We start from the raw sequence: 23,235 nt of genomic DNA on the forward strand, positions 1-23,235 counted from the left end.
CACCACGTTCTGTGTAGGTGGATTTGAGCTCTGGTCTTAGCGCAGCCCCCAAGCACCACTCATCCTCCCCTTCTCCTTCTTTCAGTCCACGGATGAGGGGAGCCTCAGCACAGCCACGGCTGGTCCCATAGCCCCGATCCGATGGATAGCAGGACAAATTCCCACCCAAGTCTCGGATCCTCCCTCACGGCCGCCCCTGTCCCGGCGGGCGCTCGGACACGTGACCCGGGACTCTGCCCCCAGGAGCCGACGTGTCCGCGCCGCAAGGGCTGCTAGGACTTGTAGTCCGCTGCGGAGGCCTCCACCCGCCTGCCCCGCACCTGGCGCTGCCAAGCCGGCTCCATGCCTAAGGCTGTTCCCCCGAGCCGTGCCGAGGCGCTCCTTCGTCCCCCGTGAGCCCTCAGTGTTCCTCCGTGCGGGACAAATGGGCGGAGAGGGGCAAAGCACGGCTTTCAACAGAACTACAACTCCCGGCGTGCACTGCGCCCCGCGCACCACAACAAGGGGTGTGGGGAAGATGGCGGCTGCAGAGCTGAGCGGGAGCGGTGGTTGAGGTGAGTCTCGGCCAGCCCGGCAGCGCTCCCGTCACCCGCGCTCACCCTCACAGCCGCCTCCTCTTCCAGACCTTCCGCTCCCTTCCCTCTCTCCACGCTCGGGACCGAGGAGGACGCGCCAGAGGGGCGGGCGCTGAGGGGGTGGCGGTAGGCTCAGGTCGCCCGGCTGCGGCGGGAGGAGAATCCTCAGGGCATCGCCGCAGCCCAGACCCGCTGGGACGGCGGCTCGGGGATGTCCCTGTGGTCCTGGCGGGAATGTTGGCTCTCCGCCCCCGGAACGGGCGGCTGCTCCCCGCAGGAGCTGTGCCAGGGGGATCCCCCCTCCTTCCCCGGGGAGGGCTGTGGCTTTGGGATTTCCCTCAGCAGGTTTTCCTCAAATGGACGTTAACACAGCGAGATATTAACCGAACGCAATGCAGATTTACAGACAGACGGCACTGTGAGCTTTCGTAGCTTCGTCTTCTGCTTTAAAGTTAATTGTGAGTCACGGAGCCGTGCTTTGAATAATTGGGGTGTAGATTCACAAATCCTGTTATTAAGAACTAATTATAGTACAGTCTCTGAATACATCTAGGAAGGGATCCCGTCGTACTTTTAGCTGATACACAGGGAAGAAAGGATCCCGGGTTGCATAGATCTCTGCTCTGTTGTAGAACTTGTGGGAAAGCCACTAACTTAGAACCAGAGTTTAAGTACCTTTATCAAAACCAAGTTTGCTTGCCCAGATTTTATGCTTTGTAAAGCTACATCAAATGTTTGCTGTGCAAATTGAGTAGGTAAGCTAAAACCAGAGTTAACAGCCAAGACTTTGGGATTTTATAGACAATTACTTCCTGAATTATTTGTAATTCATTCTAGATAATTTGAAGTGTTTTCTCAAATAACATCAGGGCATCTTGTTGGAAGACTCTGCCTGGATGCTCTTAAACATATAGTGAAATTTCTCTGAGAAATTGGCACTTTGGAGTTGAAACCTTGACTGTAGTGCCCTGCTATGCCTAAGGGCTTATCCATTAAGCCTTCTAATATTTGTTTAAAAAAACGCTGCTATAATGGTTTAATTTCTGATTCAGGAAAAACTTTACGAAGATGGGAAATAGAGTACAGTTTGTAACTGTTTTAAAACTACATATTTTTATATTTAATCCTGTTATGAAAATGTTTGTGATTAATGATGGCCAGTACCTTCTCTCTACTTCTGATCCAAACTTGTTCAGGAGAAAAAAATGAACAAATTTCATATTATATGCAAGTTGAGGGAGGCATTAGAATACTAATCAGACTTGGCAGTCAAACTTCAAGTATAATAAAAGGGGATTACACTTCTAATTATGAAATCTGAATTATAAAGAGTATGAAACAGCTTTGGTAGGTATCAGTGACTTTTAACTGCCCAGCCTGACACTATAAGGAGTAATTCTTGTAAGGTTACTGTACAATTTTTAAACAACTTTGAAGATACTTAATTTTTTTAAGTAGAAACAAATCCTGTTTTCTGTAGTTGTGTTCTGTCTTAGGGAGGAGAACTGGGTAGTCTCATTAACTGGGCTCATGCATGGCATTGCTTCTTCACCTGAGAAAGCTAATTCAAAATAAAGTCAGGTACTTTCACAGAATTATTATCTTGCATTTTTGGGTTCTGGTAGGTGGAGTTGGAGCCTGACTTGTCTGTATTTAGGAATGAGTATGTGACTTATTAGTCTTGCACTGCACTAGCCATTTTCCTACCTTCCAAGCTAAAGGCATTGATTAATTTTTCAAATAGGAAATATGAGTGGGGAACCAAGTGATGTAAAAACTTAATGTGCAGTGGATTTTTAATTTTTCAGTTCATGCCTGACTAGCTTGGGTTGCATGACTATCAGAGGTGCTCAAACCTCTGCTTTTCGTTGGCTTAAGTTGGAGGAATGAATCAGTGCCCAGCTGACAATTTCATTTTGAAGACTTAAAATCAAGTTAAACATTTACGGTGTTACATAATAGAATAACATATTAGAGGGCTTATTAGAAGAAAGTACAAAAACTCAGATATGCTGACTTCTATTCCTTTGCCCATAGCACAAGGTTATGTACGTTTTTCCATTTTAAGTCTTTTAAAGAGATCCACTCTTTTAGGCAGGAAAAAGATCTTTGCTTTTCTGTTTGGCTTTCAGTGCCACTTATGGAATCTTGTGATAATAATAAGTAATTTGTGCTTATAAACTATCCTTTAATTTCAGATCCCAGGTTAGTTAATGAAAAAAAAATCAGCAAGTCTAACAAACTGTATTTTCATTCTTGTTCTGATAGAACAACACATTGACATTGGGTTTCCTATGGTGGCCAAATTGTGTAGAATCTTCTCTAAACTAAAAGGTTTTGTTCAGAATAGTGACTCTTGCATGACGTGCAGGTGTTGATCGGCCTTTTAAGGTACATTCACTATCATTGCACTTTGATTATAATTGTAATTAGAATTATTGTTATATCCCTGGGAAAACAAAATAAGTTTTAATCCTCCACAAAAAAACAGACATGATTTTATTTACCATTTTAATATCCAAGAGTCAGTTCTTTTGGTGCTAGAAACACTGTATACATGTATAACATCCTTAAGTTGCTTCTGCTAATCTCTCAAATGTCACAAAATGACATGGAATATGTTAAAACAGTGTTAGACGCTGTTTAGTAATCTAAATGGTATCTCATGATTTTCCATCTCTCTCTTTTAATTGGAGCCAAGTTCTGCTTCAGATTCTGTGGAGTTTTTTTTTTCTCACACTATGTAAAATTTTAATTCAGTGACAAACCACTGAGCAGACTCATGGTGGGAAGCTTCTTGGTTTGGTTTAGTTTAGTTCTGTTCTGCTGGAACAGAAAACAGTATCTGTGGATTAAACTTTGCCCTAGGCGAAATGAGGCAGTGATTGAAGGCTTTATGGAGAGGGAATTGTGTGGTCTGTTCTGCATGTAGAAGCCAGGCCACCTCTATATTGAATTTTTGGTTCTGTTACAGATCTTAAAATTATTAAAAATCCAGTTATTTGGTTCTGTTTTTAAATAATTGTCTTCTGCTTGTTTTAGTTGCTTATACAACTTTTCTGGTAATTTCTGCATTAATATCTTCCAAAGTGAGTTGACTTTGCTGGCAGCAGCAGTCATTTCCTGATTGCTGGTGATGGTCAGTAAAACACTCAGAGGCTCTGGCACTTGACTCCCTGAAACTGTCACGAGGTTCTTTGCGTTTTTATGTTCTAATATGCCAGTAAATCTGACTACTGTAATCTCTCAACTAAATTAACTACACTCTGAATTAGAGATTTTGCTTTTCCATGTATCTGTTGACCATCACAATCCACAGCATGTTTTCTTTTATAAAATTACGGTGTTTCTCACTCTGTCCTTGGAGAGGGACGCACACAGCTTTCTAATAGGAAGGGTTATTTTAAATAAATTACTTTGAACTGCTATTTTTAGTCACAGTTGCTGTCAGCAAATTGCAGCCTTTGATTGAAATACATGTACAATGAGAATAAAGTTTATTTTTAGTAACTATGAGCATTGCTTTAATGTGTGCTCATTAAAACATATGACCAAATAAAATGTTTATTCTCACATTAGCATGTTAGTAGTCTCTGGAATTATGGTTTTTTGGTGTGCATATACATGCAATTCTTAGATGAATATCTTTAATTTTTTATTGTATTTTTTTAAAACAGCAAAACTCAGTGTCTTTAACTGAGATTTCGTTTTCATTTGTGGAAAGGTACATTTGCAGGGAGTTTGCATTGGGCAGTTAATGAAACCTAAAATGCGCTGCTTTAATATAGAAAAATCTTCAAATGATTTGTACTTTAATGCTAGTTAATTAAACAGTAGATTAGGCTACTTCTATCCTCAAAGTAGCTTGTTGTAACTTCAATTGAGTTAATTGTATGAATATATTTAATTGCATCAAAAATCCTTTGGTCAGCTGATGTTTATAGTACTTTGCACTCTGATCTACAAAATCTGCCTTTTTTGATACTGAGAGAAAAATGCCCTAGAAAGTGTTACACACCTTGTTTTTTCATAGCGTTGAACAGAAACCTCTCACAGGCATTTTAGTGGGGAAGTGCTGTAATTTCCATCTGAAGGGGAAGTATCCTGTGAGGCTGTACCCAGTTTAGCTTCCTGAAACAGTGGTAGTTGGAAAGGTCATCCCAACATACACAGAGAAAAATGTTTATTCCGGCATCAAAGGCGAGAATGGAATGACTACATTTCAAGTGCTGGCAAAACCTACAGATAGTCTGGACAGATAAAATGATATCTGGGTTTCTGTGGTAACAGCCTCTTTGGTGTTGGAGCTGAAGAATGTGACTTTGGCTCATTCTGCAGAAGTTACTGTGCTTATTTGGATGTAAATTGTCTAAAGCTGTTGTCTTGACTTTTTGTTTGTTTGTTTGTTTTCTTTATAGTTTATTATATTTTTGCAAAATTGAAGACAGATTCCTGATTAATAATGCCTGCCAGTAAGTATTCTTACCTTAAGTACATTAAGACAATATTTAGGGGTGTTTACTATTAGATATTTTCTTCGGGGTTTAAAAATTCTAGCAAAATTAAAATGGAAAAAAGAAACATTATACTTGCCATCATTTTTAGGAACTTTAAGATCTCAGTGTTATCTGGTCTCTATAAATCTCCATATATTTTTCAAAGAACCCAGTATAGGCTCTGCATTTTCCTTTTCGATCAGAAATTCACAGTTTAACACTGATGAATTTTGTGATTTAAAGTATATTCTGAAATAGTTGAATTCAAAAAATAAAAAGGTATTCTGATATAGCTATAATCCTAACTTTGGAAAATGGTAACTAGTGTTTATAGGGCATAGAATCAGTATTTGGGATAAAAAGTGATAAGGCTTAAAATTTTAACATTCAAAGTTAAGTGAGATTTTTGAGGCAGATGTCTCTAAGAATCAAGTTACCTTCAAGAGTAGCAAATTTCACTAACACAAATGCTCGAGTTATGAAATGTGTTATAATAATATTAATTTAACAATTTTTTAAGATTATCTTTTCTGTTTTCCATTTAGAAAAAATTCTGCATGATCTCTAGTAAGATTACCAACATCAGACTTTGGATAAAGCAGTATTCATAAAGTTACAGTACCAGTCATATTGCATGCACTTTAATTATATAGGTTTGTAATGGATTTCATAGATGTTTAATTTCATGAGGAAATGTTTGAGCACTTTTTTTTTTGCAATGATTTGTAGTAAGCTATGACTACTGGGTACTAGAACTGCCTTACAGTAATTCTGTGTTGTGTTGTTTGAACCACTGTCATGTAAAATATCTTACTGTATTTAGGTGTCTTCTGCTTTTGCGGTAAAAACTGAATAGGTTGAAATTATTTCTCTGCATAGACATGGGTTTGTAACAGACTAGTGGCACATATGTGTGTTTTATGTCATATATGTACATGAGAAGCTGCTGGCTTGGATTGTGTCAGCTGGGATTCAGGTTTGTAACACAGGGACCTGCTGGTGAGGCTTCAGCTGCAGGTCAGTGCTGCTGAGGCGCCCCTCTCATGGGACTCACTGCTGCTGTGAAGGGGTGTGTGGGTTTTTTAAGCAATTAAACTGAAAAGTGATATTTTTTTCTTCTAAACTAGTTATGCTTATGTTCAGGGTCGTCAGTACTAACGTGTGTAGAGCCTGCATTTCTGCAGCAGATGGGACTTAGACGAGACCAAACCAACCGATCACAGTGTTTATCTGCAGCGAGACATCCAGAGCTCTGCAGCCACTTATTTATCTTTAATGGGTTTGAGCGCACAGGTGAAGGAAAGGGAACCTCCCAGGTGTGTGTGCGTGTGTATTGCAATTCTTAAGAAATTTCATAGCAGTACTTTCTTAATATTTCACTTCCAAAAGTGATGGCGATGAAGTGTGATTGGATTTTAAGGCAAAGAAGCATCTTTTTGTGGCTGGTTAACTTATTATCAGTAGAGGTAGAGAGAGCCTTCAGAATGTCAGCTTTGTTGCATGTGAGAAGAAAAGCTTCTTCCTGCTAATTTAGGCTTCTCTAGAGGTTCCATAGGCTTCTTTTCAGAGCATTTTGGTGGGCTGGGCTGCTGCTATTTAGTGTTACTTTGAAATCTTAAAGTATTTGTCCTTGAAATGCAAAAAAAGTTGTTTCAGAAGGCTGGATTGTTTTAAATTTTATTATTTTTTTTCACGTGGAGTTCTCTCATCCCACGCATGAAGAAACTCAGACATCTTTTGGAATAAAATGTGGAAAAGGCTGTTACTGTGAGATATATTCCTTAAATGTTTCTGTCATGCTAGAATGAGTTCTTTATAAATTAAGTAGAAGAATAATATCTGGTTAACAGGAAAGTTTGATGGAGTTCTTGGGTCCTACTGACCAACTCCCTCATCCAGTGTTGCCCTTCTTGCTTTCCTGAGTCTGTATATCAGTTTCTGCTGGTAATTTTACCCCTTTATTTCCAGTACAGTAGTTAAGGAATGTGTAGATCTAAAAGTGCAGTTTGGAAATACCAGGAGAGGCCAAGATACTGGTATTACGTAAAGACTGAATAAGAAGACTTAATTAGTCTTTCTGGAGACTTTAGCTGTTCCTAGTGACATTTTGGAAGTCAGTCTTGAAGTTACTGTGCATGAAACATTCACAGGACCATATGCTTTTTATCTCGTTCAGTATTAACTGTGGAAAAAAATAGGCATGTGGTCAGAACTGGGATGGGGTGTTGAGAGGAGGAGAGATGAATGTGGGTCGTTAGCCCACACTGAGAAGTGCCCTTCTCACTGAACTCAGTCATGGGTGCTTCTCTTTGCATTGGTTCTTTCTCACATATTCGAGTTATCAGATTTTCTATTGATGTTTTTGCTCAGTGATCACATTTAGGAATGCAGGAATTTTGTTCTGCATTGAGTCCTTAATGAAATAATATTAAGGTTTCAGTCTCAGTGCAGTAATAGTCCAAAATAGTGAAAAATCTGAAGATGTAAAAGTGCTTAGCTTTGACTAGCCATAGCATGGCATTTGTGTCGACGTTTAGTCTGTAGAGGAGGTGTGAAGCTCTGTCATTGCTGCAGCACTTGTATCAGCCTTGCCAATATAGAGCCTTTTCTCTATATTCTTTGTGTATGAAACTTTATGAGTTTCTCCTGTGCAAGTAACATGGGCATTGATGTGAGATATGCTTACAAACATGGTGTCTTCAGCTGAAGTGCAAATTTTGAAATGTTGAGAAAGCAAATATGTTTTCTCATTGCTATTATAATACAGTACAAGGAGAGCGATTTGAGCCACAGCTATTTTATTAACCATTTAAGCTGTACTTTATCACAGAGAAACTGTGGATTAAAAGATTAATTTGTCCTTTTATTTAAAAACAAAACCAAAGAACTTATAACCAGTTAACCTTTGCAATACAGGCAGTATGTGTTTTTCATTTGCTTCAAGTGTGCTCTCAATTTCCCTGTTAAATAACTTGTGCAAATAATTTCATTTAACCTACTTCTCTTATGGATCATCAGTGGTTTTGGTAGGGTTTTTTGGCTGTATTTGGATTGAAATGTTACAAATGCTTCTGTTAGTGAAAAAAAGCAATAACTAAGTCATATATCAAAACAGTTGTTTAAGAGACTCTACTTTTTGAACAGTATGTTCTGGATATTCACACTTATTAATCAGATGCTTGAAACACAGCATGGTAGATAATGAGGTTTTTTTTCAGAAAGAGCTAACCTACTTACTGGCTGTATTCCCTGACTTGAATTAAACATTTAACTTAAAGGCAGATTTTGTGCTAAAATGAAATTGCATGAACTAGAAGAATTATGTGTGATACAGGTGAGAGCACCTGCCGACATCAGAATACATCAGAATGTATTTTACTTGTGGTAGCTCTGTGTGTGATTTCTTTTTTCCTTCTTTTATGGCTCATACCATTAACATACTTAATTATATCTTTGCTTTTCAGGGTTTTTTTAATAATAATTGTTATGCTGACCTGTTCTTAGCTGCTGACTATCAAGTCCTTATGACTGCCTGTAACATGTAAATTAAGAGAGCAAATAAATAAAAATTAGGATTTTGCCAAATGTTATTTTCCCACATTCTTCCCTTGAGTTTCTGCTGTGAAATTTAGTATTATGAACACCTCCTACGCTATTCTGTCAAATAATTGCCAGTTGGAAAGAGACCACTCTGATTTGAGAGGTGCATGTACCAGTTATGAGGAAAATATTCCATGATTTGGCCTGGCTTTGGTTACAATGAAGCGGCGGTTTTGGTAGCTTCAGAATGCACCTCCAAGGATACTTAGTGCAGATTGCTTCTTGTCAGACTGCATAACCTTGTGTTTCCTTGGCCTTCCAAACACCGTGTGGCTTTTTGCCAGTTGTCTGTGCAGAGGCAGCTACTCTGGCAGAAGGTGGAACGTGCTGGTGGCTTCCCTGGTTGGTGCCAGGTGAAAGTAAATAGAAGACATAACAATTGAACAGTGCTTGGTTTTTTATTGTATTCAGGGATGTTACTGCTTTCAGTTACTTCATAGTCTTTAAATAAACAAACGACCCACCCCTCCCCCCAAATCAAAAATACCTACTAGACTTTTAAAAGTATAATTTGCTATGTGAATAGAGCTTCCTTGCCAAGTGTAGGAGGGAAAACAGCACTTGAAATGGAATTTGAAATGAGTGAATTCTTAACTGGAATTTAATGTTCTTAACACATTTTAAGGTACAGGTAATTTCCTCGTTTTGGGTTTCTCCCCTCACAGCAATTTTGGGAAATTAATTTTATTTGTGGTTTGCTATTCTAGTTTTTATTTTATATATAATAAATATTAATGAGATTGTTAATCATAGAATCATAGAATCGATTGGGTTGGAAAAGACCTCCGAGATCATCGAGTCCAACCCTTGGTCCAAATCCAGTCCATTTACTAGATCATGGCACTCAGTGCCACGTCCAATCTGCGTTTAAAAATCTCCAGGGATGGTGAATGCACCACCTCCCTGGGCAGCCCATTCCAATGCCTGATTACTCTCTCTGTAAAGAATTTTCTCCTGATATCCAACTTAAATTTCCCCTGGCGGAGCTTAAGCCCGTGCCCCCTTGTCCTATTGCTGAGTGCCTGAGAGAAGAGACCAACCCCCACCTGGCTAGAACTTCCCTTCAGGTAGTTATAGACGGTGATGAGGTCACCTCTGAGCCTCCTCTTCTCCAGGCTAAACAACCCCAACTCCCTCAACCTTTATGTGCTTTTAAACTATACATGGACAATTCACCAAATGTTAAAATGTAGCTTAATAGTTTTCTCAGGTTTTATTAAAATATGGCTGTTGTTGTTATTTACAGAAATCGCTTTGCAACTGTCAGTCGATTAACCTTCATGTGCAGCCTTGTTTGCTATTGATTTCTCAGTCATGGGACGAAAGGGTAAGAGGGCTCATGCTGACTATGCATGCAAGTGTCCTATTTTTTTGTGCATGACAACAAAGAAAAATTGATTTTGGTGAGTGGGGGTTAAGATTTCCATTATGTGATTAAATGCATGTCTCTGGAAAAGCCAGGATGAACTGCTTTTAAAAGTATTTTGGCCTTCCTTTCCTTGCTATATGGACTTTCCTTCCCACCATCAGCCACTATGAACTCCAGTGGCTCTCTAGAGAATCAGGTTCCTACAGATGGAAAGGTAGCTGTGTTTAGCTCTCTTGGCTTTCTGAGAGTGCTTTTTCATTTCTAGGAAGTTACATCTTTCCAGATTAATTGGTGCAGGAATTAGACAGGAATGAATAGAAAGGTGAGGTAGGTAGATGAACAAGACTCTTCTACGTCTGCCAAGAGTTCAAGAAGCGTTTGGACGATGCTCTCAGGCACATGGTGTGATTCTTGGGGCTGTTCTGTACAGGGCCAGGAGTTGGACTCGATGATCCTTGTTGGGTCCCTTCCTACACAGAGTACTCTATGATTCTTTTTCTAACAACTTGTAGACACCAAGACTTCAAAAAATAGTTGTTGCCTTTATAACTCAGTCTTCCTTTAGATGTCCAACTTGAGATCTGTCAAAGGTCTCAGTCCTTTCATTTTTCAAGAGCACATTTGTGATTCTGAATTGTACTGGGACCTGTGCAGTGTTTTGCTGATAATGGTCTGTGCTTTGGCTTGAAATGGGCACCCTGAGTCTTCAATTGTGGTTTGAGAATGCTTACTCGTTCCTTAGTAAGAGAATGAGTAAGGAATTTCAACCTAACACTTAGCTGTATAATTATATTAAATCAGTACTCTTTCCTGATTGTTTTGTAGAGCTGTTAATAGGTAAGGAAATATGTGTAGATAAAGCTTCACAGGTATTTTGTTAGAATTACACAAATGCACCAACAAATACAGAATAATTTATGCTATTAGAACCAATTTTCCTGTGTTCAGTAAACTGCACTATAACTGTCTAATGATTAGAAAAGGACTTTAGGATGCTGATACACTACTTATGAACTTCATATGTAATAAAATATGAATAGTTATTAAATTATAATCGATCTATGCCTGACATGATTGAGTTAGTAGAGTCCTCTTGTCTTGTAATAAATGCAGTGTAAGCTGGATTCAAGACCTTTTCTATTGTGCATGTGGTGTTTTTTTAAATGAGTTTGTGATTTGTTATTGACATTAGTTTAGTTGTGAGCTTGAAGTTCTTCATAACTGACAAAACATAATTTTTACAAATTGAATCTGGTGTTGGAATTGCAGCATGGTGAGAAGTGCTGGTTGTGGGCAGGAACTGCTGGATTGCTGTAGAAACCGATGAGCCTGTGTGCCCACAAATGTCCCATCTGGTTTCTACAGAAAGCTGGGACACTCAGTATTTACTGATTAACAAAATGGGTTTATAAAAGCTACTTCTTTGTGTATAAATACAAAGCTTTCTCCTAGACTGAACAGTTCAGTTTGATGGGAAACAGAAGTTGTGGTAGTAAAGGAATGTGGCCTTTAAGTACTGAAGGTGCATAGAAGAGCAATCCACTGCCTCTGTGTTCCTTTTGTACTCTCTGACTCATTAGATGTTACAGGAGGGGGGAGGATGCTTTTTAGTTAGCTGGGATATGTGGTTCTAGATAGGAATATGTTTTACCCTTAAATCTCACTGTTTGGGAGACAAAACAGTTCAGAACCTTTTAACAGCTGCTTTTCAGTTCTTGTAGGAAACCTGAATTTGAGCTGAAGGACTTTTTAGAACTAATGTGAAAGGTAACAACCATGAGGATATTTTATAACTAGAAGGAGGCTGTTTTTAGTGAAACTTGTCTCTTTCAAGTCTGTGTTTAAAACTGTTTGTTATTGAGAAGTTGTTGCATAAAATTCTGTTTGTTGGTTTGTTCAAAAGCTTCTCTTCTGTGGGGGCAGGATGAACTAGGTAAAGCTGTCTGCAAAGAAAAGAAAGTGTGAAAATGGAGTGTATTGGCAGCTCCAAGGACCTGTTTTTGTAATATGTAACAAGATTTTTTCAAATTTTTGATTCCACATTCTTTTAATGTTCTTTTAATGGAAACAATGTGTATGTTTCCGTGTCCAAATTGCCATATCCTATTTTGTAAATGTTTTCTGGGAAAATCAAAGGAATAGGTAGGAATAGACACAGAGTATTTTATTGAAGATTGGTGATATTTAAACAAGAATTTGAGTTCTTAAGTATCCTCTGTGACTCTTATTTTTCAAAGTAACATTACAACATTTTTGTTTAGCATTTTATTTTTCATTAATGTCAATATAGTTTAAACACTTTTGTGGCTGAATAGGAGCAGATGTTTTGTCATGTTTGGAGCCCTGTGTATGTGCCTTGGGAGAATTGCTGCACTCTGTTTTCTCAGAGGAGATACCACAGTATGGTTCTGGATGCACAAAAGTGCTTTCATTTATTCTTTCTTATGTTGCTTTCTATGTATGTGTATGTTTGGGGGAAATAAAATTTATGTAACGTGGTATTGAACTACTTGTGAACAGAACATTTTCTTTTTAATTGAGAAATGTTTTTCAAAATCTGTGCATATGTACGGAAACTTGTAGCTTAATGTGCTCACATGAAGTTAAAACTTGTTTTTGAAGCTCTGGCTGTGCTTATGTTGGCATTTGGGATATCTTAAAAGGAAAAAGGATCTATAGAACCACGCGCTCTTACATGTCCTGTGTACAGCTCAGCAGTGTATGCCATACTAATTAAAATCCCTGAGTTAAACTTACCTACTGCATTAGCTTTGAGGCTCCAGAAAGAAAGCCTGTGAGCCTTTGCTTTCTCCTCATCATCAGGACTTTTAATCATGACATACATGCCCTTTTCATTCACAAAAAGCTTCTTGTGCCTTATTTTACTTCAAGTGACAATGTGGTACCTACTCCCTGATCGCTTTCAGCCCTGTGTGTTTGTGCAACGTGTGCTGAAAGGCACCATTGGGCAGGAGTGGAGAATTTAATCCTCCCTGCCTAGATACTGCAGTCATAGGATACCTGTGATGGAGAAGTCACACCACTGTTCTGACCGTCCTTTTTTTCTCAGGGAAAAGGTGGATAGCAGCATAAGATTCTGGGAGTTCTTACCACTGCAACTGTATTCCTGCCCTGTGGATTGGATCAAGAAAACAAACTGCATTGTCTTAAGGAAATGGAAAAAGTAACAGTAGTCAGGAAAATTCTTCTTGCTTCTTTGTATTCAGATTTTTCAGTGCACAAAGTTGCAGGTGTTCATCACCCTGAGAAGACTTGAAAGCCTGGGCACTTGCTGACTAGTTACTGGTTTGAAGTGGGCTTGTCTTCTGTAGGGTACATTTACAATGGGAGCTCGTGTAACTCGTGGTACTGCCGTGAGATGTTGCCTTTGATTTAGCATCTGCTTAATAGACTGTCAACGTATCGTGTCCTAATGCTCCCCCAGAGCTGTATCCAGACGTGTGCTCTTGTCCCAGCTCCCTTTTGATGCCACTCTCATTCTTAGAATTCATATATGTACAACAGGTGTTCCTTTAAAGGCAACAGCCTAATCCACGTGAATTCCTGTAGCAAAAGAAGTGAGCAGCAAGTGTTAAAACAGCAAAATAATTTTCTTCCTTGTCAGGAAAGACGACCGTGTCCAGTAACCTGAGGAAATGCAATGGAATGGGAAATGTGAAAAATCTAGTTTAGAAATTTTAAAACTAGAACTGGGCATGGATGGAGTGGCACAGAGAAAGTCCTCGTCTGTTGTGCTGCCTGGAGCTGGGACTGGGAAGAAAAGATATGACCAGCTTGAGCATCTGGAAGGGATTCTGTAGCCTGGGCTTTATGTAGCAGTCGCCAAAGTTTACTGAGGCATTTAGCCAAGTATATATGTTTTTACCTGTAGTTGACCAACCTGCTGATCAGAAGTAGAGTTTGAAGGCTCCAGAAGCAGAGCGTGACCCTATTGGAAAAATTTTGCCGTTGACATCCCTCAAGAATTCCTCATTACCCACCTCTGGCCACCCCAGAGATAGGCTAAGTGTTCCTCCTTGGACTGTTAACCTTTCAACCATGCCTTCCATAGTGTCTTTTCTCCCCTTCAGACACAGTGTCCATCTCAATCTTGAGGTGCACCAGCACCTTCTGTAGAATGATCTTCAGTGTTAGGTGTTACTCCTTAGTTGCAACAAAGTGGGAACAAAGTGGTATGAGAGGTGTGGGTTTTGCAGTCCCTCTCCTCAGTGGAACTCAGGGAGGAGTGTAAAGCCAAGTTATTTGGCCTTTGTGTTCCTCCAAAGGTTACAGCACACTCTTCTGCCCTCTGCAGCTGTTTTCTGCAACTGGGAAGTGTTCAAGGATGGAGCATTCTGAAAATGGCTCATCTGGGTTAGAGAATAGGTTAGGGTCAAGGTGAAGCCAGGCTTTCAACAGGATAGTCTGGTACTGGGTGGTTACTTCTATGCCAGGATCATCACTGTGCTGAGGAGACATCATTCACCTGTACCCATGGATCTTGGAGCATGCCAGACATTTGGACAGGCAGAAGTAGATCAAAATATTTGTGTTAAGTAGCAGAAGAAAGTGGTTGCTGTGATAATGTCAATCCTTCTTTACTTTTTTATTCTGAATAAAATAGTAGGGAAGGAATGTCCTCCTGGCTCAGTGTGTTACTGGATGTGTACAGTGGGTGTTTTGTTAGTGTTACGAGTCTGCTCCATGCTCTGCTACTTGCCTGGATGGAGGAATAATGCCAGTTCATGTGGTTCAGAGAATACACAAAGCACTATGAGCCTCCATTTCCCTCCCCTTCTCCTTTAGTCCAGTAGTTTGCTTATGTCCCCATTTTTCAGATGAAATACGTTGTTATGAAATCAGTATTTGCTTAGAAATAGGAATGTGATGACACAAAAGCTCTGGGGTGTTTTTTTCCTGTGCTGGGTTTATCACCTAGAGCTCATTACCTGATTGTGAACCAAATACTGAAAGCAGGAATGAAAGCTGGACTTTGCCTATTTTTTTTTTAACCATGATCAGGTTATCAGTGCCACCTGTGAAGGAGAGGGGTCAAGGAGGTTTATGTAGATGTGTCTTTCCAGTCTCCTGAAGTCAGAGGGACAAAACTTCCTTTTTATATTGTTTCAGTGATGAGAAATAAATGACCTAGGCCAGTTTAATAGGAAGATAAGTAACAAACCAACAAGCAAAACTCATAATGTCATAGAGCTTCTTTCACTGGAATCAAATTAATTTTAGGTAATTTTAATGCTGTATTAAAAATAGAGAGTGCTGGTATAATCTTAGAGTAGGAAAGGTGGAGCTGGTGTTGAGGAGAACAGAAATGAGCAAGTTAAACAAAGTTACTATATGAAAAGAACAGAGGTGGAGGAAAGAAGAGACAGTATGGAAACACTGCAGGTGGTGGAACTTGTGTAAAAGAATGCAACCGGAGAATTTGATGTAATGGAAAACTTCCTTTTAATGGATCAGGAGTCTTTAAAAGGCACTTTCCCAAAGATAATATCTTTCCTAGGGATTTGTTTTAATTGCTACTTCTGAAAAGAATACTTCATTGAAGAAGCTTAGCGGTAAGCATTATTTGACTAGCTTGGGTTTTTTTCCTGCTTCTTATTAGTATCTTCACATACACTGTCATTTCTTGCTTTCACAAAAAGTTTATACTCAAATTATTTTTACATGTAGCATGCTGTGCATCTCTCCATGCTGATTCCGTGCAGTGCTACAGGTTTGGAGAAGACTGGCTGGAAAGCTGGCAAAAAAAGACCTGGGGGTGTTGGTCAAAGGCAGCAGAATGTGAGCCAGCATGTGCCGAGGTGGGCAAGAAGGCCAATGACATCCTGGGCTGTATCAGAAATGGTGTGACCAGCAGGACCAGGGCAGTGATTGTCCTTCTTCGGCAGGACAACCAACTACTGGGCACTGGTGAGGCCACACCTCAGATCCTGCGTTCATTTGCAGGCCCCTCATGACAAGAAAGACATTGAGGTGCTGGAGCGTGTCCAGAGAAGGGCAATGGAGCTGGGGAAGGATCTGGAGCACAAGTCTGATGAGGACCAGCTGAGGGTGTTCAACCTGGAGAAGAGGAGGCTCAGGAGAGACCTTCCTGCTCTCTACAGCTCCCTGAATGGAGGTTGTAGCCAGGTGGGGTTTGGTCTCTTCTCCCTGGTGACAAGTGACAGATGAGCAGAAATGGCCTCAGGTTGCACCAGGGGATGTTTAGCATGGATATTAAGAAAAAAATTCTTCACAGAAAAGGTGGTCAGGCATTGGAATAGGCTGCTCAGGGAAATGGTGGAGTCACCATCCCTGATAGTGTTCATAAAACATGTGGATGTGGCAGTTGTGGACATGGTTTAATGGTGAACCTGGTGGTCGTGCTATGTTGACAGTTGAACTTGATGATCTTAGAGGTCTTTTCTAACCTTAGTGATTCTGTGATTCCAGTATAGAAAAACACATCTTGAAATCATATCACCTTATATGTGATACTTTACACACTTTATAATTAGCTTTACAGTAAGAATAAATTCTAGGGAGAAAAGTTTGGGGTTTTTTTCACTTGTTTCAAATAACCTGAGCACCAAAATATTTTTAAAAATAAATGCAAAATTGCCGAACTTACGTATGGATGGAATTTTCCCCATTAGCTGTTACTGGGATTTTACTGTCAGCAGGTGAGAAATTCACATCAAGGTGAATATTGTGTTCTCAAGACAAAAATTTCATCTGCAGGTTGGACATTATTTTTGCTGACTTTTGGTGGAGGGAGAGTGGAAACCAGGTGTATGGAAGTCAGTTGTCACTCCGGTGGGAGGAGGAGAGGCTCACCCAGGGATGAGATTCATCTTGTCTAAATGATGAGTGCACTATTCCCTCTGGGAGTGCATTGCAGTGACATTGCAATGGCTGATGAGCCCATCCTTACAGCAGTTGTTCTTTTTATAGTAGATTGAAGAATATTTTTAATTAGCTCCCTTATATGGCTGGAATAATTTTCTTGTTCTAAAATATCTGATCTCTTTTTCATAGTAGAAGGGGAATGCCCTTGAAAATCTTTTCAGTTCTGAATTAAATGCGTCAACTGATATTAACAGTTCCAAACTAACCAGGTATAGTAAGTGATAATGGTTGTAGTGTTATTTTATGCACTTTCCTTCGATATTTAAAAGAATTTTCTTTTTGTTTATTTTTCTCATCTTGGATACAGAAAAATAAACAAAATGAAAGTTTAATGTATAGAAGTCAAATAAATTTTAACGTAATTATGTTTAAATACATTGAGCAACAAATGTAATTTTAGTATTTCTCAGTTTCTTGATATTAGCAAAACATTTATTTGTAGATTCAAACTTTTATGTTAATTATACTATTTTTGATAGAATAAGATCTATTTTTTTAATCTTGGAGGATAGTCAATAAAGATATGAACGACCAGATCCGAACTTGAGTCATGACCAAAATATTCTGTGAGTGAACGTGAAATCTTGCTTCAGGTTGTTAATGTTCTGCAAACTGTTGACAACAATATTAGACAGCATTACCAAATTTTGGAAGAAATTGTAGCGTTAGATAAATCATACAGTTGTTTTCTGTTTTGCTAGGGTTTCATGAAGAAGAAAATAATGTGGAAGTTTTAAACTTGATGGAAAGAAGTTAGTGCTTTATGTTTAAAGTCTCTTTGAAGGTTTTGTTTTCCTGTAATCTTTTTATGAGTAAGAGGTAGCACAAATATTCAGACAAACTAATTTGAAATAAAACTTATTGTAATGTGCATTTTTCTTATTTGCACTCTAGGATTTCCCTTAGTGAAATATGTAATGACAGTTTCTGTGCAACTTAGTGTTTTCTCTGAATTTATTAGCAGTAAACACTACTTTGTTAACATTAATCTTCTAAGTCTGGAGTTGGTATGGAGTTGTCATTTAGTGGATGTTATTCGCTGCGTTTTTATTAAAACCAGTAGTTATGATTTCCAGGGTTTAAAAAAAGGCCTGTATGAAAATCCTGTATTTATGTTGCCCAAGTGGATTTAATGTAGGAATTGAAACAATAAAGTGCTGAGAATTAATGGGAAGCAAGAAAGTAACTTCAGAATTGTTTAACTCAAAAGTGTTTTCTACCTGATGTTTCATAATCTTTGTGAGTAAAGGTGTTAAGGATTTAAGTTCTCTAATCCTTGCTTCTTAAACTCAGAAGTATTATTAGAGATAATGTTTAATTTCATTAATTTTCAAATGTTTCTTTAAACCCTTCTGTCTTAAAAAGTCTTTTTGGTCAGTAGTCTGCTTTGTATACTTTTCTTTCTGTCCATTCTTCTGCAAGATCAAGTGAGTAGGTTTTACTAAAATATTTATCACTCTGCAGTGATATGTGGCAGCTGACTGAGTATAGTTTTATCTGAAACTGTATGGATTTTTTACTTCTAGTCACAGAAATAATGAACTGTGTGTACCAGGAAAGCCAAAGTAATGAAACTGTTTCCGTGCGGTTTCATTCGAGGAGCTGTGAATCACACACTGACAATGCATCTTTTATTCTTTTCTACTTTCTTGTGCCTGGCCTTGTTAACAGAATTTGATACTGATGTTTTTCACGTGTTTGGTGGCTTTATGTAGATGTCACAGAGCTGATCAGATAAGCTTACAGTGCTGCAGAGCCCTCGCGGGAACTGCTGCTATGGGAGTGTGAGAGAGCAAATTTCTGAACCAAGAGAGTTCCCAGGGAGTAAAATCCAAGATGAGGCAGTATGTGCAAGTTCCAACTGTTGAGCAAGAAAAAGCCTATGATTATAATTCTGCTTTTGAACCGAGACCATGTATGTGTTTGGGTAGGTGAAATTACCATTTTCTGATAGCGGGGACTGTATCTTGCTGCTGCTGTGTAGAATAAACGTGTGTCACAAGAACTGCCCGTACAGCTGGGAAATGTGTACAGCCTTAACTCGAAAATGCAGATTATAGGACTCCTTCGGCAGAAGAGAACATGCATGTTTTAACTTGGAAAATCCCAATACTGGAAAAGTAAACAAGGAGTATTTTTTAATCCTTTCATGTTGACTCTCACATAGCAATGTGAACTTCTATAGATACTGCTTAAACCTTTATATTTCCTGGTATAATATGATGTAGAGATGTCTGCAAGGGCGAGATGATTAAAATGCAAATTTTGCCTGACACTGAAAAGGAATTGTCATAGGATTTTTCCTTAATAAACCTGCATAAAATGGAATGGGTTCTTTTTACCTGAGTTAGTGACTGTGTTCTATAGACCTACAAAACAGCTTATCTGTGTGAAATAAATGTGTTTATTTGGATAAATTTTTATCTGGGTTAAATTGCTATCCAAGATGTAGAGAATCTGTTTTCAATTGCTCAGCTTCTGTACATCTTTGCAACATTCATCTTTCCTGATCTATGAAGAAAAATGTTCCCAGATTTTATGGGTTCAGTCTATTTTTGATGTTGTTGCGACATGATTTTTATGGGATTGTGTTTCATTGTCTTTTTATATTCATACATTCTCTAAACCTATTCCTACAATTTTATTAATCTTTCATGGTTATGTCAAAATGATATAACTGAGCAATGATCAATAGTTTTCCCACAAAATCTGTGTTATGACTGTTAATCGTTTTGATTTTTGCTTTTGTTTCATTTTTTGCTATGTTCTTTGGAGTGCCTGTCAATTTTATTTCTGATATTTTTCTGCTTATATTTCTCTACTGAAAATATCTTTGGAGTCTGAAAGCCTTGATAGATTAACTCTCATTTGCTGATATTTGGATGTTCTGTTTAATTTAGGCAGTTCTTTTAGTGAGATTAACATCCATATTTCTTTTAGATTTATACTTTGATGACAGAAAATTTTTGGCAAGTTTGTGGGTTTTTTCTATGTAAATTGTTCTATAATTAAATACATAACAATGTAAAGACACTACTGAAAATCTAAGATGAGGAGAAGACAAAATTTTAGAGCTTACTCAGTATACTTACTGCTAGGCCTTTTCTTGTGTCAAAATTCACTATGTACCATAAATTTGAAGAGCAGTGTTTCAATAATATTGAGTTTCCATTAACTGAAACCACCTGCTAAGGGGGCCAGAATGAGTTGCTACTGTTATCTGATATTTCTTTATCCATCTCAAAGGAGTAACAGTATCCAGGTTTTATGTTAAATTTATGATGGGTTTAAAACGCCATTTTAAGATTTAAATTGTGGTTCTTTGCAAAGATTTTTTTCTTCTATCACTTAGAGAAACTAATTATAAATGTATTTTTAATTGCCTCTGTCTTGCATGCAATATTTTAAAAGATTTTCCTGTTCTTTTTGTAGTTTAGGTAGTTATATCAAAATATTTTACTACAGTTAGTGTAAGAACATTTTTCTATACTTAGTAGTCATCTAATGCTGTTTACTCTGGACCAGAGTTAGAGGTCAGCCATAAGGTAGAAAATCAAGTAGGAAGACCATGTACAGAGAGTGTTGAGCCAGGTGCAGAGTTGCATACCTAACTCAAGAAATATTTAACTATATTAGGTCTTGTTTTGGTGGATTTTGATGGTCTTACTGGAGTTTCCCAATATGAAGTGATATACTAGACACTAATAAAGTGTTCCTTTCTTATTATGATTTTACTTTTAAAATGTTGCACAGCATTGCTCTCAGTAGAATATTTTTGTAGAACTGTGGATTATTTCAATTTTAAGACAAGTAGATTTCTAATATGTTTTAATACCTACATTTTTGAGTTGCATATGAAAGAACTTTGATTTTAGCTACTTCTTACCTGCAGCTTTCATGTAAATGTCTATTTTTACATTGGTTAGACCTCGGTGAGTAGGACATGTCAGCAGGAGTCATACGAAGAACTTGACAGTGGTAACGAAGCACTATTTAACACAAACATTCTCAATATTCCAGTCATTTATTCCTTAAATGCTTTTTGTTTTCGTAGTTACTAACTGAAGTCGTAAGTCAGTGTTGATCTTACTGGTGGTACCGGATTCTCTAATTCATGAGCTGGGGAGAACTTTGAGTTAATGTATGGCTTTAAAATCACGGATCTGTCTTTGATAGTAGTTTTTATTTAAGTAATTGCAAGCATTAAGTTGTCAGAGTATGAGCAGAATACATTTTTGTCCAAAAGACAAACAGTTTCAATAAACAGGTGGAATAGAGGGAGAATGTCTACTCCTGTAGACACTTGTAATAAAAACAAGTACAGCAGGGGAAGTCTTTGTTGTGAATCTCCCAGATGTTCTGATAAATATGGTTAAAAACAATTAAGGTTACTTAGATATCTTAAGTAAAAAAAATACAGGTCCTAATATATTTGTCTAATGCTTCTTCACAGCCTGAAAAATTTGCAGATAAATTATACTTGTTAAAGTTTCTGCCAGTATACACTTTATCGTGTTGCAGTTTTTACTGTTTTTAGTAAAGTGTGTAATGGTTTTTTGGAATATGGAAATGGATACCTTTAATAAGGTATCTGTAAGGTATTTAGCTACTCTGAATCCTTCAGGAGTTGAGACATGAAAGACCAGAAAGCCACTGATCTGCATGTACTTGGTATATTATTATTGAGTGTATTATTGTTTATTTAGTGGCTCTTATGCATCAGAGCTGCTTTAGTGTTGATCTGAGGCCGGACCAGTGAGTTAGTCTGATAATATGTCTGCTGAAACATTTAAAACCTCATTTTCAAAAATTTCCAAAAAGAGTTGGGAATAAATGTATCCTGATAAAACAGTTGGGCAGATATTTAGGAACTTTTTCTTAATTTTATTTTTGTGCTGAATTTTAACTTAATTCCAAGGTTCTAGTAGCCCTGAGTGCCAGAAAAAAACTCAATCAATGCTTTGAAGGTTTATCTTTTTAGAGCAGGCAGTATGACTTTTAAAATTAATAAAATTGGAGTTACACGTGTTGTTCTGATTATATGAGTGCAGGATTAGTACTCATAGAAGTGGAAATGAAATCAAAAAAATGCCTTTCTCCACTTCCAAGTGACTGTCTTTTCACTGATGCCCAGTTAAAGGCAGGATAAGGGATAAGGAAGGTAGAGCTCGTTTTGTGTATTATGGTTTACATAGGTTTATACGGGTGCTTGTAAAACAGAGGACTTCATAGTTGATTTCTTTTTTAGAAGAATGAACATAGTGCACATTTTGATGTTTTGAAATAGTCATTCAGAATGAAGATAAAACAGCAACTAAAGTAGCTTTGGTTAATATGACTAAATTTTAAAATGTCTTGATTTTTCTGTGTTTTTAAGTATGGCTGGATAGCAGGTGCATTTCTAGTACCCAAGTTGCTTCCATATTTTCTCATAGTTTCTGTGATAGCAGTTCTGCTTATTTGACTTTTTTGTGCTAATTTTCAGTTACATTGATTCTGCCTTATTGCTGAGAGTGACAAGCAGCTGAATTCAGTATATCTTTTTCCTCCGTGCTTGTCAGCTTGTCCCTTCAAATGAGTCCCTAAAACTGCATTCTAAATCCCGTTGTGTAATTCCCTCTGCAGGAGTTTGCTGTTGCTGTGCTGCGCTAAGACCTCGCTACAAGCGTCTAGTGGATAACATATTTCCTGAAGATCCAAAAGTGAGTGATGACTTTCAAATTTTAAGGGATTGGTGTTTGGAAATTCTTGGTTATAGCTAATGCTTTAGTAATTTTTTAATTTTATTTTTTCTTTTCTCTTTTAACATTTTACAGTAAATTCTGCTTTAGCTCTTCATAGCTTTAACAGAGGTTAGTAGAATAATTTAGCTGGAAAGGGACATATATAGATCATCTTGTCTAATTCCCTTTCCAAAGCGGGGCTGTTCATTGAAGAATAAAATTAGTATGTTTTGCTCAGAGAAACAGAGATTTAATTCAACAAGGTATTCTGCTACAGAGGTAGCACTTAACTTCATAGGTACGTTGAACCACAAACACTTGCTTTGGTGTGGTTACACATGTACACATTTTCTGGTTTTCTACAGGATTTCTTTTAATTCTTGACTTACTGACTTCATAGTTCTGGTAGACTGTTGTGACCCAAAAGGTTTTTTTGGTGGTGTCTTTTAAATTCTCCAGTTACTCATGTCCAGTTTTTTCTTTGCATTTCACTGCAACAGTCTTGGAGCTCTATTAAAACTTAACTCTTACACTGTGTGTTATTTATTTTAATAACTTCAGTGTTA

At 38.0% G+C, this 23,235-nt stretch overlaps 1 protein-coding gene across 6 annotated transcripts in view; it reads left to right on the forward strand.

The window, feature by feature from the left end:
* The first annotated feature begins 504 nt into the window (after positions 1-504).
* The window catches only part of EFR3A (EFR3 homolog A), a 75,932-nt gene continuing 53,201 nt past the window's right edge, over positions 505-23,235 (forward strand). For 4 of the 6 annotated variants that reach the window (XM_027712026.2, XM_027712027.2, XM_027712029.2 and 1 more), the window contains exons 1-2: positions 18,852-18,873; positions 22,572-22,648. In XM_027712026.2, coding sequence (XP_027567827.2) covers positions 18,864-18,873; positions 22,572-22,648 — 87 coding nt within the window. In that variant the 5' untranslated portion in view covers positions 18,852-18,863. Of the gene's footprint in view, positions 555-4,993; positions 5,048-9,917; positions 9,999-18,851; positions 18,874-22,571; positions 22,649-23,235 lie in introns of those variants that run through there. The other 2 variants (XM_027712030.2, XM_027712031.2) reach the window with 2 other exon arrangements.

The sequence above is a fragment of the Pipra filicauda genome, unplaced genomic scaffold (genome assembly GCF_003945595.2).
Source record: "Pipra filicauda isolate LSUMZ 115617 unplaced genomic scaffold, ASM394559v2 scaffold245_size1146780_pilon, whole genome shotgun sequence".
NCBI lineage: Eukaryota > Metazoa > Chordata > Aves > Passeriformes > Pipridae > Pipra > Pipra filicauda.